Source organism: Protopterus annectens, chromosome 13.part0 (assembly GCF_019279795.1).
Source record: "Protopterus annectens isolate FY-2018-M chromosome 13.part0, PAN1.0, whole genome shotgun sequence".
Classification (NCBI taxonomy): Eukaryota; Metazoa; Chordata; order Ceratodontiformes; family Protopteridae; genus Protopterus; species Protopterus annectens.
The window spans coordinates 1174039570-1174054436 of NC_056747.1; the positions used below are offsets into that span (position 1 = coordinate 1174039570).

Genomic DNA, 14867 nt, shown 5'->3' on the forward strand with positions numbered 1-14867 from the left:
TCAAATCATAGCCCCCTTGCACATGAAACATACACGTACTCTGTGATACACCTTCCTGATCGTATTAAATTATATTCCTTGTACAATACAGTACAGTTGTTAGGGGGAGTTTTAAATTTATTGTTTTGAACATTTTTCCAGTAAACAGTGAAACAAAATGCATGCGCCAATAATGACAAAACTGCCCAGTTCAGAACATTTCCATCATAAAAGTCTACTCAGACTTCTGCAATCCACCAATATCAGTAAATATGCACAATCTCTGAAGTAGTAAAAGTCATCTAAATAATTCCACATTAAAGAAATCTGTAACTAATGAGGTTGCTGCTAACAAACAACTTTATATATTTCATTATTTCATCTACAAATAAAGTGCATGTTGCCCTTGAGGAATAAATTGCTTATGGTGCATTAAAAAATGATAAGCTAGTAATATTGAAATAGGGAATGGATGGCAAACTGATAACAGGTTGATAGTTACTAGGTATCTTCGCCAAAAAGGACTGCAGCATTCACCCCCCCTAACACAGTACAGTATCAGCAATGCATCCACTTACTGTGGGAATAGAACCCACAGCCTTCTGCATCAAAAGCAAGTACACTACCTGTTGTGCTATTAACAGTACAAGCAGACTTGGCATAAGCAGCACTAATCTTTTGTTCTCCTGCAGCTCTCAGCTCCTTGTAAAATCTACTCGACACTCAACTGCATCTCTGAACTTTGCAGCACAAGAAATCTGGAAGCCAACATTTATTGGAGTGGGAGGGGGGGGGACAAAAGCCCAAAATCAGGGGCACATTTTAAACATTGCTTGTATAATGTTGGAAAGTTTCTAGAATAAAATGCCATGTTACCACCAGACATATCACTGCCAAGTCTGGAACCCAGGAACCTGTGCAAAACAGTCAGAGCAACATACCACTATGCCATATCAACTGTTTTGTGAAAAAGAGGAAGACTGAAACTTAAATGGCTACCATTTAGTGAATTCAGTTCTCACCATACATCTCAACCTTAGCACAAAAAACCTGGACAAAGCCAATAATGGGGAATACAGTCCAAAAAATAGGGACAGATTTCAAATATCCATCTTGTAAACATAGAAAATTGCTAGAATAAAAGGTTTTGTGTTACCATGTACTTTCTGAAGAATATGAAGTCTTTGTAAGATGAGAGGACATGCCGACTGCACACAGAAAACATCCCAGCCAAGAATCAAACCAAAGAAGCTATAGCTGTCAGGCAACAATGCTACCACTGACTGTGTACAGAAACAAAAATACAGAAACCACAGATTTTAAGAGGAACTGAACAAATATGAGGCAAAAATCTGTACTAAGATGGGAGGACATGCAGACTCCACACAGAAAGCACCCCAGCCAAGAATCAAACCAGAGAAGCTGTAACTATCAGGCAACAATGCACCACTAACAAAAATATAGAAACCACAGATTTTATGAGGAACAGAACAAATCTTCTTCCGGCTTTTCCCGGTTAGGGGTCGCCACAGCGGATCACCTGTCTGCTCATGATTGGCAGTGGAGTTTTACAGTGTCTAGTTGCCAGCCTGGTGTCCAACCTTCCACAGAAGGCACTCACACACACTCAAACCTAGGGCCAATTTAGAGTGTCCAATCCACCTGCAGAACAAATATGAGGCAAAAATCTGCACATTTTTTACAAATGGTGGTGGGTAGGGAATTCAGGCCCTTGCCACCTGCATACAAGGTACAGGGTTCAAGCCTGAGGTATTCCCTACCACACCACAATGAGTTCTCCCTAGCCACCAGTATATAGCAACTGGAGAATTTTACATACACAGAGCCCACATAGCCACCAGTATATAGCAACTGGGGCATTTTACCCACACAGAGCCCACTGAAGTCCTGTGTACATTAGCTGCAGTGCGATTGGTCCAGCGCACTTCATGCTAGTTGTGCACCTTGATTGGTCCAGCCTGCTGCTGCAGTCTAGAGTGCCTCCATTCTGTGACGTCACCACCGCACAGACGACGGGGTAGAGATGCCTTTTCCCCCTATCTAGACTGCTGAGAAAGCAGTCTGAGAGTGTTCCCACGCATGTGCAGAGTATGTCCGGGAATTGCGGTGATCGTAAACATGTTTTCTGTACTTCGTTTTTCTTTACTTTTTACTTTTTTGTTTTCTAGGTGGGAGGGCTGCAGTCCTCTAGCACGGGCCGCCCCTGCTTTTTAGGGTAATCGTCGTAGACTGAAACTCCAACCACAATTCTACTTGTCCATGATGAATAATCATACTTTAATTCTGGGTCTGTATGGCTTCTGCAAATGCTTAGCAGGAAAGCTCAGAATGGTGCTCTCAAGACCCTGATAACTCTGCTTCCTTGTGTGCATGTGTGTCTGTGGAAGCGGGCTGTACACATTACTTTCAGTTTACTTAAGCTGTTAACTTGTTCAACGTTTTCCTTCTATCTCAATTTTCAGCTTCTTCTGAGCCCCCCCCCCATTTTTTGCCATGGTAACAGTCTTGTATGTACTTAATTTCATCTGATGTGTATTCATTTGCTTATTCTTTTCCTTTATCATTTGCTGGAGTTCTTGTTCATCATCTGCTTGTAATGCCACATTATGTGCATAAAACAGCTTTGGTTATCTGTTCTTCCAACCAGTTTGGTAATGTAGTCCATCACCCATGTGGACAGCAGTAGGCTTAGCTGAACCTATTGCACACCCACCCCTACTGGGAAATGCTCTAGGAGTTTGAGCAGTGTTCGTACTTGGGTTCATTGAGTCATTTTACATAGCCTGTGCTAATTCTGTCAGTGTTTCCAGGACTTTGAACCGTTATAGGACTGCTCAAACCAGCTTTCTTGGGACATTGTTGTATGATTTCTCCAACTCTATGAAAGCCCATTTTGACTTTCTTCTCACCTATAGTTTCTTTTCAGCTGTCTGTTTCATTGCAGACATTGGGTTGGTTATGCTTCATACAAATGTGAATCCAAACTGCTCATCTTTTATCTAACTTCTGTTGATATTCATGTGTAATCACTCTTTCCAAGACTTTCCTATGGTGTGACAGGGTTTGATACCCCATTACAGCCCACATTTGTGAATGTCCCCTTTGTTCTTGTACACATTGGCACTAGAATGCTCATTGTCCAGTCATTTGGATATGGGTTTTTCTCCGTACTACTGCAAGTACATTTCTTCGCTAACCCACCTAACAATCATATCTGTCGTGACCTCATATGAGCCTGTGGCTTTCTCTGACTGTATTTTCCTTTGGGCTATTCTTATTTTTTATTCCCTTTTCATCATAGACTTTGTCTTGGGCATTTCAGATTCTTTGGGGTTTTTGTTATTCAGAAGCTGATGGAAGTACTCCTTCCGTCACTCTTTGATATCCTGTGGTCTGGTGAGCATGTTGTAGCTAGCATCCTCTATGAAGGGTGTCTGGCGACTATCTTCTTTATCTTTCTGCCTTTGCATTGCAGCGTGTGTTTCTGTGTGCCATCTTTTGAATCACTTTCTAGAAAAGTAGCAAGTAGAGTGTTTCTGATGCCCTTTTTTTGCATGCCGTGTCAAAAAAGTTTGAATATATTGGAGTACACAAAGAATTTAGAGTTCCAAACTGCACAATACACTGCACTGTTGGCTAGAGAACTCCCTCTGCCCCAAAATGTAGAAACCTGGGTTTTATGCAGCCTTCCTTTCACCTCCACAATATGCTGCTTGGCTAATTATATAAGGCTGAGGCTTAATGTAATACACTTGCATACTGCAGTTGGATTAGCTGTCTAGGTGAACCTAGGAACTGTGGAGGGTCCTGGACCCTTCACTTAGAGCACCCCCCCCACACACACACACACACCTGTACACATATATGGTCTCACAGACGACTACATAGCATGTGACTGTTGGTACCTGTTGTGTATCATTCTGTTTTTGCTAATGTCTTCTTGAATTTTCCCTGCTGAGTTTCACTTCTTGACAATGACTAATCAGCATCTAAATTCATTCACTTATGACTCTGCATAAATATTCCTTATATTATTTCTAAGTAATCCTTTTACATTGCCACAATCTTACTCATTTTTCCTTTACCTATATTTGACTGAAACCCTTGGTGCAGTCCTGATTTTCTTAATGACTGGAAGGTCTTTCTTTTCCTTGGTATTTACTTTTATTTACTATAAGTATGTATTAAGTGCTTTCTGCATCATCCATTCCTTTAATCCTCTCTCCTTTCTTTCAGTCTCCCATTTTCCTGTATTGTGATTTCTAACTTGTTTCATGTAACCACTATAACAAAGCAGACACCGTATTGCTTGACTTTCTCCATAGTTTGTCTATCAGATGTTTCATGCTCAAGAAGAGCTGCCATCAGACGTTTATCCTTAAAAGTCCATGTTTTTTTGTAATCTAATGGTATCCCTTGGCTCAGAAAATCACACTAGTTCCTAATGCAGTAGTCAGTCTGCACTAGTGCATTGTGAATAATGGACTCAAAATGCTTTAGAATTTGGAGTTTAATTTGAGGAGCATACATAAGGGTGACCAGTGTCGTAAAAGTGTTTGTAAATGTCGTGCCTTGATTTGCAGACAGAAAACATTAGTAATTATCCTTGTTTTTCCAGTTGATGGGAGGCAGATTGCTGCTAACATGAGAGGAATTGGGATGATGCCAACTGATATCCCTGAATGGAAGAAACATGCTTTTGGAGGGAAGAAGGCTTCTTATGGTAAGAAGACACAGATGTCTATCCTTGAACAGCGAGAGAGTCTTCCTATCTACAAGCTTAAAGAGCAGCTAATTCAGGTATGTAACTGGGACACCTCAGTTTAGCAACAAGGAAATGGAGCAGAGATTTAATGTTTTGTTACAAGAGAGCTACAGATCCGGTAGATAGTATAAGCATCAAGCACTCTTAACTTGTTCTGGGTATGTGGTTGAGATATTCTTTTGCCTAAAAAATGGAATTTCTGTGCATAATGACTGCAATTAATGAGTACATTGCAAAATCATAAGTTTTAGGACTGACTGTGGTTGTTGATCTTGCATTACTTTTGCAGAATACTTATAAATTTATTAACTATGAATACACTAGAGCCATGCTGTTCATGTCCTAGAACTGCATTTGACATTTTAAGTATGCATAATTCTTCATGTGGGTTGTGGTGTGGTTTCCTCAAATACTGATTCTTTCACCATTATAACATGATATTATTAGATGATCCATTAACATCCTCTTCTTTCTTCCCTTCTCCCCTTGTTTAATTACTGCAGTTTGGATATTACAGCAGATCATTTCAAGCTGTTTAAAAGGAGCCTTACATTTATTCCATTAAGGCGACAAAAATAGGTTGTTTGCAAAGACATTTCATTTAGCTTGGTATTTTAGTGATGTGGTTGCTTATACAGAGAACACTAATGTTCACTTTAAAGAAAAAAGTGTTTTCAACCCCAATCCCCAGTATTGTAATTCAGTCATTTGAAAAGGCATGTGAAAAAGATATTTGCAAAGCCTTTAGTGAATGTAAAAATAATTTCTTTATCTTAGAGAGGGCTTTGTTAAAAGCTCTTTCAGGGGACTCAAGTATAAGAATTATGAAACCTGATAATGGAAGAGTCTTTGCAGTAATGGATACAGTGCACTGCAGAAGTGCTGTGTTCAATCTTTTACAAGACATTGATATGCATGAGCAAGTTTCCCATAACAAAATTAATGTAGCATACAGAAATATTGATTCATTTCTTTATGATTGATTGTTACAGGACACGATAACTTCTTCTACGTAAAACTTCATATTTACTCTTAATCCTCTCACCCCTTCAGTTTTTTGGGATCCCTAAAGTATGTAAAAATGTATGAAGTCCTCAGTCTAGACCAGTAGTTGCAGCCCAAGGATCAAAGACCTATCCACTGGCAGTTTATACTGATAAGATGTTAAAACCTTTTTACATGGAATATACTTGCATGCTCAAGGATTCCTGGGGAAATTTGAGAGTCAACTGTGTGATGAACAGTTAAGTTTTGTTTGTATAGATGTGATTGATACATATTTGTATACCTTGAGATGATGATTTGGCCCCTTTTAATGAACCCTTAGTTCTATGTCCATTTTTGGACTGTCAGGATATTGTGTTTTTGATAGAATTTGTGGAGTTAATTTTAACTAATAATTTTTTGTATTTTGATGGGAGTTTTATAAGAAAACCAAAGGGGGTGGCAGCCTGTGCCCCCATTTGTGCCAGTTTTTGTGGAGTTGAGGAAAAAAAGTATATTTGGTGCTCTGACTTTGTTAAATGTTATACAGTGTACATCCAGTTTCTAGATGATATTTTTATTTTGTGTTATGGAGTAATTCAGATTAAGTTAAAGAAATGTGTGGATAATCTCGGACTTGCAGTTTTGTAAAGGCTCACACATGAACGTAGGTGTGATTATATTATTTGGGTATGATGATCACTAAGAAGGTACACTGCATTTTTTCTGCTATATATATAGAAAGCCAGCATTTTGCAGCCGTTATCTCCACTGCAGGTGCTGTCACCCCTTGATGTACAAAAGAAGTCTCGTGAAAGGTCAACTGTTGAGAATGGCAAGAACGGTCTCTTTGAGTGAGAGCAGTAAACTTTTAGTTAGTTTCAAAAGTCTGCATACCTGAAGTGGTTGACTGATTAGAATTATAACTACTAATTTCTGTCATAATTAATTTCTTATATTTTCATAAGTTGTTTGCAACACATAACTTGTATTATGTAGTTGTTTCTAAGTATGATTTTTTTAATTGGTTTATCTTTAAAAAAATGAACCGATTGTTTTATGTATTTAGAGTGTTGCAAAGATGGCAGTAGTTTGGATAAAGACCTTTGATTGCTCCCGTTATGTTTGAAAGAGCTAAATGTTGATGTTCATCGTGTTTCGCTGTCGCAGTCATTGCACTTGGGTTATCCTGCTGGCAGGCTACACGCAGTCGGCCTGAATTCCAAAGTCTAGGTCCGGCGTTGGTTGCTGTCGCCTCTTCCCTGACGTCAGCGCGCCAGGGGTATAAAAGATGCAGCCAACGACATTTTCTTCAGTCTTTCTTGCCACGCGGTGCCCGAAGCAAAAGCAGTTTGCAAGTGCCGGTCTGCCCATCTCTTGAGATTTTCAAAAACGAATTTCAGATCCGAAGTTTTCATTAAAGCTAAGTACCCCGTTGGGGAAACTTTTTTCTTGTTCCAGACCAATGTCAGAAAAAGTTAACAATTGTATTTCTTGTGGGAAGCAAATACCTCATAAGGATTTTCACTCTTACTGTATTCCTTGCCTAGGCCCTGATCACAACGTTGCTAGCTGTCGGTTTTGTGCTAGATTTAACCAACGCACTATTAAGCATCTGTTTGATTTTGCCTTTCATTATTTTGGCTGCAGATTCAATTATATAATGCCGTTGGAACAGCCGACGACTGGAGTTTATAAAAAACGCAAGGAAAAAGAAAGGGACAGGCATCCGAGGTCCAAAACCGACGACGAGGCTTCCGCTAAGCCAGTCGCCGGTTCGCCTGTTCTCAGTGAGGTGCATTCGCAGCCCCTGGCGCCCGCTACCTCAGAGCCACAGGCCGCTGACTACTCCCACGTGGAGCCAGCTAGGCCTCTGGATACTCAAGGTATTGGACTCTCGGAAACTATTCCCTCAGATGGGTCCGGAGCCACTGAGCAGGCATCGGCTTCTGAGGGTGTTTTCAGACCTACATAGGTATATGTAAAGCCTATTTCAGCTTCCAAAGCAAAGACTAAAGCAGTACTAAAGACAAAGAAACAAGCACAGCATTCTCCTAGACAGACTACCATGCCTAAAAAACAGATGCTCAAAATGGCCGAAGACCTTATTACCTTGATCAGGGGTTCCCATCCCCCTCCTCACAAGAGGCTTAGGCAAGAGATGAGAGTATGAATCATCTAATCAGGTTTCCATTTCCTCTGACTCCTCTTCTGAACAGGGATACCCTCTTCCTCCTTACGAGGATTCTGATGCTGAAGAATCTATCCCTTCAGCCTCACCGCCTGAGGATTATTCATTTGGGGAAACCCTGCATACCATGAGGGAGCACTTCCAGTGGGAGAGCCAAGACTACTCAGAATCTAAGAAAAGGCTTAGAGATTTTCTTTTACTTCCTCAGCACAGGACTTTAGCTATTCCTCCTATGTTAGACATTGTAGATGATGTATTTTCAGAGTCCGGACTTTCTCCTGACTCTTTACCTCCTTCCCCTGTTAAACCAGACAGATACTACAGGGTTCCAGATTCACATACATTTCTTTACAAAATCCCTGCTGCTGACCCAGAAACTATTTCTCAGGGTCCCAAAGGGGTCCAAGGCTTCTACTGCAAAAAACCCTATCCCCTCTGATAGAGATTCAAGGGCACTGGACAGATGGGGGGGAAAAAGGTTTACACTTCTGCTACATTGGCTGTGAGGGCTTTAAATTGTCAATTTCATATGCTTAAATATCAGCAATACTTAATGTCACTGTTAAAACAGAAAATGTTGTCATATTCTGATTCTGCAGAAAATAAGGAAATGCAGGATTTATTGCATGCAACTGAACAAGTGGGAAAGCATACATTGCAATGTGGTTTTGATTCTCTGGAGGCCTCTTGCAGGGCTGCAGTTACGGGTTCTGTCATTAGGAGGCATGCTCGGTTAAAGGAAGAGAATCTGCCTGATCATGTTAAAGCAAAATTATTAGTTGCTCCATTACAGCATGATACCTTATTTGGTGTTAAAGCAGAGGAGGTGTTGAAGAAAATGGAGGACAAAGCTAAATCTATGCAAACAGTAAAGGATTTCCTACAGGTACAGCCACCCAGATTTAGTAGGAACTGGCCTACAAAGAGAGGAAGATACAGACGCCCCAGAGGCAGATCACAGCCCCAGGGCTCATACAGGCCTAAACAATGGGGTGCTTCTACCTCCAAAGGCGGAGAAGACAAATCACAGCCATATAGGAAACAGTCCCAATGACTTTCCTCTGCCAGCACCAAGCACTTATCTTTTGCCAGCCCCCTTAAGGGGAAAACTAGCACTATTTTCTCAAAATTGGCACATGATCACCCAGGACAAATGGGTCTTGAATATAGTGTCCCAGGGCTACAGGTTCCACTTTCACTCCCTGCCAAGGGCAAAAGGTATGCCAGACCTACCACACAATCAATGGGCAGAGGCACAAAAACAAATTTCATCCCTCATGGACATGAGGGCCATTCAGCAAGTACCACAGCAAGAGCAGGGACAAGGATTTTACTCGAAAGACTTTTCTTGGCACCCAGAAAAGACAAAGCCTGGAGAACAATACTGGACCTGTTTACTCTAAACACATTTCTGGACGTTCCAAAATTCAAAATGTTGACTCTGCAACAGCTTCTGCCCATGCTGGGCAAGAAGGCTTGGCTTGTAACTTTGGACCTAAAAGAGGCATACCTACATATTCCAATCAGACAATCTTGCAGAAGATACCTCAGATTCACAGCTGGCTCAATGCGCTACCAATTCTCTGCACTGCCCTTTGGCTTATCTACCGCGCCCGGGGTCTTCACAAAATGCCTGGCACCAGTAATTGCTTTTGCAAACAAAGAGGAATTCAAATATATCCTTACTTGGACGATTGCCTTATTCAAGCAGAGAACAAGGACATGTTCTTCATCTCACATTGCTGCAGTCCTTACACTTGGGTAGTCCGCTGTCCTCGGTTGGCCCGAATATCAAAGTATAAGGCTGACGTCGGTCAAGGCGCATTAGACTGACATCAGGACGTCAGGGTACAAATGCGCATGACCGACGTCATATCCTCAGTCTTTTTTGCCGCATGGTCCGATGCAGAAGCAGCGTTGCAAGTGCCGTTCGGCGTTCTGAAATTTTTCGAATTCGGAGTTTCAGACCGAGTCAAAGTTGGCTAAGTACCCCGTTGGGGAATATTTTAGTTTTTCTTGCCTCAGTGGTTTACCGGATGTCAGAAAAAGTGAATAACTGTATTTCTTGTGGGAAACAGATACCGCATAGAGATTACCATACTTTGTGTATTCCTTGTTTAGGGCCTGAGCACGACGTTGTTGGGTGTCGCTCTTGTGCTAGATTCAATAAGCGCACTATAAAGAGAAGGTTAGATTGTGCCAGGTTAGTCTTTGGGAAGCGGTGCAATTATAAAATGCCGTCGGATGCTCCGACGCCCGCTTCTTCGAAGAAGCGCAAGGACAAAGCAGCTAAGTCTAGGCTTGAAGAGCCGTCCGTACTGGACGCCGGTTCTTTAGAGGTGTTGGTGGAGCCGGTGGTTCTGCCGGAGGTTTCTCTGGAGTCCCAGGGAGAGACTTTGTTATTGCAAGATGTGGCCTCTCAGGAGGCAGGTCAGGCTGAAGGGGCTTCTCAGGTTACTGTGCTCCCCTCCCTTCCTAGGGTGGTTAGGCCCTCTCCTTCTGTTTCCAAGGCTTCTCCCAGAGGCAGGCCAGGTTTAGCTTCAGTTGGTGTCACCCCTAGTTCTTCAGGATCTGTGCCCAAGAAGCATATGCTTAAAATGGCAGAAGATTTGATTACTTTGATTAGAGGTTCTTTGCCCCCTCCTGATAAGAGACCTAGGGTGGAACCTGAGCTAGGGAGTTTGGAGCAGGCTTCGGATGTTTCTGAGTCTTCGGCTGAAGACTTGCAGGAGTATTCTCCTTATTCTGATTCTGATGTGGATGATTCTACTCCTTCTGCTTCTCCTCCTGAGGATTTTTCTTTTTCAGAGACTCTTCATTCCATGAGGGAGCATTTTAAGTGGGAAGGTCAGGACTTCTCTGATTCCAGGAAAAGGCTTAGGGAATTTTTGTTTTACCCCAGCATAGGCCTTTGGCTATACCTCCTGTTCTGGATGTTGTGGAAGATGTGTTTGCAGAAGCTTCCCTTAATCCTGATTCTTTGCCTCCTGCTCCTGTTAAACCGGACAGGTATTACAGGGTGCCTGAAGCTCATAAGTATCTTTTTAAGAGTCCTAGGGCAGACCCAGAAACTGTTAGTCAGGGGCCTAAGGGTGTTAAGGCTTCTGTTGTCAAAAATCCGGTTCCTCCAGATAAAGAGGCCAGGGCTTTGGATAGATGGGGAAAGAAAGTTTATACTTCCTCCACCCTAGCTATGAGGGCTTTGAATTGCCAGTTTCACATGTTGAAATACCAAAACTATCTCCTTTCACAATTGAAGTCTAAGGTAGATGCTCTGGCGGAGGGTATTGAGTGTAAAGAGTTACAAGATTTAGTACATGTTTCTGAACAGGTGGGTAAGCATTCTTTGCAATGTGGTTTTGATGCTGTACAGGCCTCGTCTAGGGTGGCTGCCACTGGGTCAGTTCTTCGCAGGCACGCCTGGCTGAGGGATCAGAATTTATCTGACCATGTTAAGACAAGGATTTTAGATGCTCCTTTACAGTCTGATGTGTTGTTTGGTTCTCCTGTTGAGGCAGTCTTAAAGAAAATGGAAGACAAGGCTAAGTCTATGCAGACTGTTAAAGATTTTTTGCAGGTTCAGCCTCCGAAGTTTAGTAGAAATTGGCCTACCAAGAGGTGGACGTATCCTTCTTATGATTCCCAGTCTAGGGGTAGATCTAGACGTGGTAGGGGCAGAGCTCAAGGCTCTTTCAGGCCTAGAACAGGGAGTTCACCTGCACAGTCTTCGGGTGAGGGCAGGGGTCAGTCCTTTCGTAAACAGACCCAATGACCTACCTTTTCAGCTGCCAGAGCCTTCTCGTCTGGCAGCACCTTTGGGTGGAAGGTTGGCACTTTTCAAAGAAAATTGGAGTTTAATTACCCAAGACAGATGGGTATTGGATATCATACACAACGGTTACAGGTTTTATTTCCATACCTTGCCTCCTTTCAAAGGCATGCCAGACGTTCCTCCTCAGCAAAGAATAGAGGCTCACAAGCAAATTTCTCTGTTACTCCAAATAGGGGCCATACAGCCGGTCCCTATGCCAGAAGTGGGCCTAGGATTTTATTCTCGCCTGTTCCTAGTACCAAAGAAAGGGAACACGTGGAGACCAATTTTGGATTTATCTATCCTCAACACTTATCTGGACATTCCCAAGTTCAAAATGTTGACGTTACAACAGCTTTTACCCCTGCTGGGCAAAGATCATTGGATGGTAACTTTGGATCTCAAGGAGGCTTACCTTCATGTTCCTATCAAACTGAGTTGCAGGAAGTATCTGCGTTTTCGAGCTGGAACTTCTCATTATCAGTTCTCTGCATTGCCCTTTGGCTTATCTACTGCGCCCAGAGTGTTCACGAAAGTTCTGGCTCCAGTGATAGCTTTCCTCAGGTTAAAAGGAATACAGATCTATCCTTATTTGGACGATTGCCTGATTCTGGCTCAAGGAAGGGACGAGCTTCTTCATCATTTGGAATATGTGATAGCAGTGCTAAGATGCCTGGGGTATTCTGTGAACGAAATAAAGTCCAGTCTAGTACCCTCTCAGGACATGTGCTTTCTGGGTGTGAGACTGAATACAGCAGCCCAGATGGCCTTTTTGACCCCGGACAAACAAAAGAATCTTTCCCTTTACTTTCATCAATTGTCTCATCAGTCCAGGCTGACTGCAAGGACAGTCCTTCAAGCCTTGGGGTTCATGGCATCTTGTATTCTGGTGCTTCCCAATGCCAAACTGCATATGAGGAAGCTACAATGGTATCTCAAAAATGTATGGACACAGCACTGCCAGGATTTGGACACTGTCATTCAAATAATACCTTGCATTCAAAAGGAATTGTTGTGGTGGGCTCAGGAATGTCACCTAAACAAGGGACTCTCTGTGACCCGGCCAGAGGCGAGTCAGATTCTAACGACAGATGCCTCAGACAAAGCTTGGGGAGCTCATCTGAATGGAAAGTGGATACAAGACAAGTGGCCTGCCAGACTACAACATCTACATATCAACTTGAAAGAGATGTTAGCAGTCCAGTTTGCATTAATAGCTTTCAAGGATTTACTTCTTCCAGGGCAGGTGTTGATTCTAACAGACAACACAACTGTCATGTGGTACATCAACAAGCAAGGCGGAACACATTCTTATCCTCTATGCAGGCAAGCAATGATTTTGTGGGAGACTGCTCTCAGTTTACAGCTCAATCTTCAGGCAAGGTTTCTGCCGGGAGCACAGAACTCCTTAGCAGATGTGTTGAGCAGACGAATTATGGATCCCCACGAGTGGAAATTGGATCCTCATGTATTTCAGAAATTGACAGTGTCATGGGGAACTCCAGACATAGATCTGTTCGCTTCTCCACTAAACCACCAGCTGCCAAAGTTTTGCACGAAAAGGTTTCATCCCACAGCTTGGAAAGTGGATGCTCTTTCTTTCAATTGGAACAATATTCATGTGTATGCCTTTCCACCTCTGCCTCTCCTCCCAAAGGTACTTCTAAAGGCCAGACAGGACAAGCCAAGGATGATTTTGATAGCTCCAGATTGGCCTCGACAGCATTGGTACCCATTACTGAGAAGCCTGGTACGGGAGCCTCCATGGCCTTTGCCTTCGATTCCACACCTGTTGTCTCAGGAGGACAGTCATTTGCTCAATGTCAAGCTTCACTCTCTGCACCTAACAGCCTGGCATATTCTGTTTTGAACCATAGTGGGCCTCCACTTCCACAGCAAGTTTTGAATGTTATTTTGGAAGCTAGAAGGCCTAGTACAAGGAAAGTGTACGCAGATAAATGGAAGAGATTTTATTTTGGAGTGCAGCAAAGGATTTTGATGTTTCTGAGCCTAATTTAAGTGTGGCTCTTCAATATCTTACTGAGTTACTGGACAAAGGTTTGTCCTTCTCTTCTATTAAGGTTCATGCTGCAGCAATTTCCCTTCACTATGATTGTGTCCCACCATTGTTTTCACATCCTTTGTTCAAGCAATTTCTTAGAGGGCAAAGAATATAAGACCCCACGAAGAGCTCCTACTCCTGCTTGGGATCTCAATTTTGTGTTGGAGAAACTCACTCTACAACCTTTTGAGCCTGCAGCTACTACCGAGTTGAAATATTTATCATGGAAGACTGCTTTTTTGTTGGCCATTACCTCTGCAAGAAGGGTTTCTGAATTGCAGGCCCTTATGGCGGTTGAGCCTTTCTTAATTTTCCATAAGGATAGGGTATCTTTACGTACTAATCCTTCCTTTATGCCTAAAGTGGTTTCTAGTGTGGCTTTAAACCAAACTATTCATTTGCCTACTTTTTATGCAAATCCCCAAAATAAAGGGGAAAAGATTTTGCACACTTTAGATGTACACAGGCAGTTGCGATATTATTTGGACAGAACTAAAGGGTTCAGGCAGTCTCAGCAGTTATTTGTTTCTTTTGCTTTGAATTCCAAAGACATGCATCTGGAGCATTTCTCCCCGGGCCTCCGCTGAAAACAGGCTCTGTGGAACCTAGTCGGACATTCCCGGTCAACAAATGTTAAATAAATAAATAAAATAAATAAAATAAGTTCTCAGGGCAAGCCTGTGTCAAAACAAACTATTTCTAAGTGGATTGGGTTTTGCATTTCTTTCTGTTATTCCCATCATGGCAAGGAGATTCCAGCTGGGATTAGGCCTCATTCCACTAGGGCTACTGCCACTTCGACAGCTTTTTTGAGGGGGGTGGCAACTAAAGATATTTTGGAGGCAGCTACTTGGAGTTCAGTGCATACTTTCTCTAAGCATTATCACCTTCCACTTTACTCTAAATCTAGGGCTGGTTTTGCCACTGCTATTTTACAGGGCATTTTGGCAGCTCCTGCTTCTTTATAATTTTGCCATCCTCCCTTTTCTCTGCTTTGGGATTCTACCCAAGTGTAAGGACTGCAGCAATGTGAGATGAAGAACATAGTACAGTT

At 42.4% G+C, this 14867-nt stretch overlaps 1 protein-coding gene across 1 annotated transcript in view; it reads left to right on the forward strand.

The window, feature by feature from the left end:
• Positions 1-14867, forward strand: part of DHX8 (DEAH-box helicase 8) — a 959075-nt gene that overhangs the window by 443652 nt on the left and 500556 nt on the right. The window contains exon 12 of the mRNA XM_044055176.1: positions 4619-4800. Within this exon, the coding sequence (XP_043911111.1) occupies positions 4619-4800 (182 nt within the window). The remainder of the gene's footprint in view (positions 1-4618; positions 4801-14867) is intronic.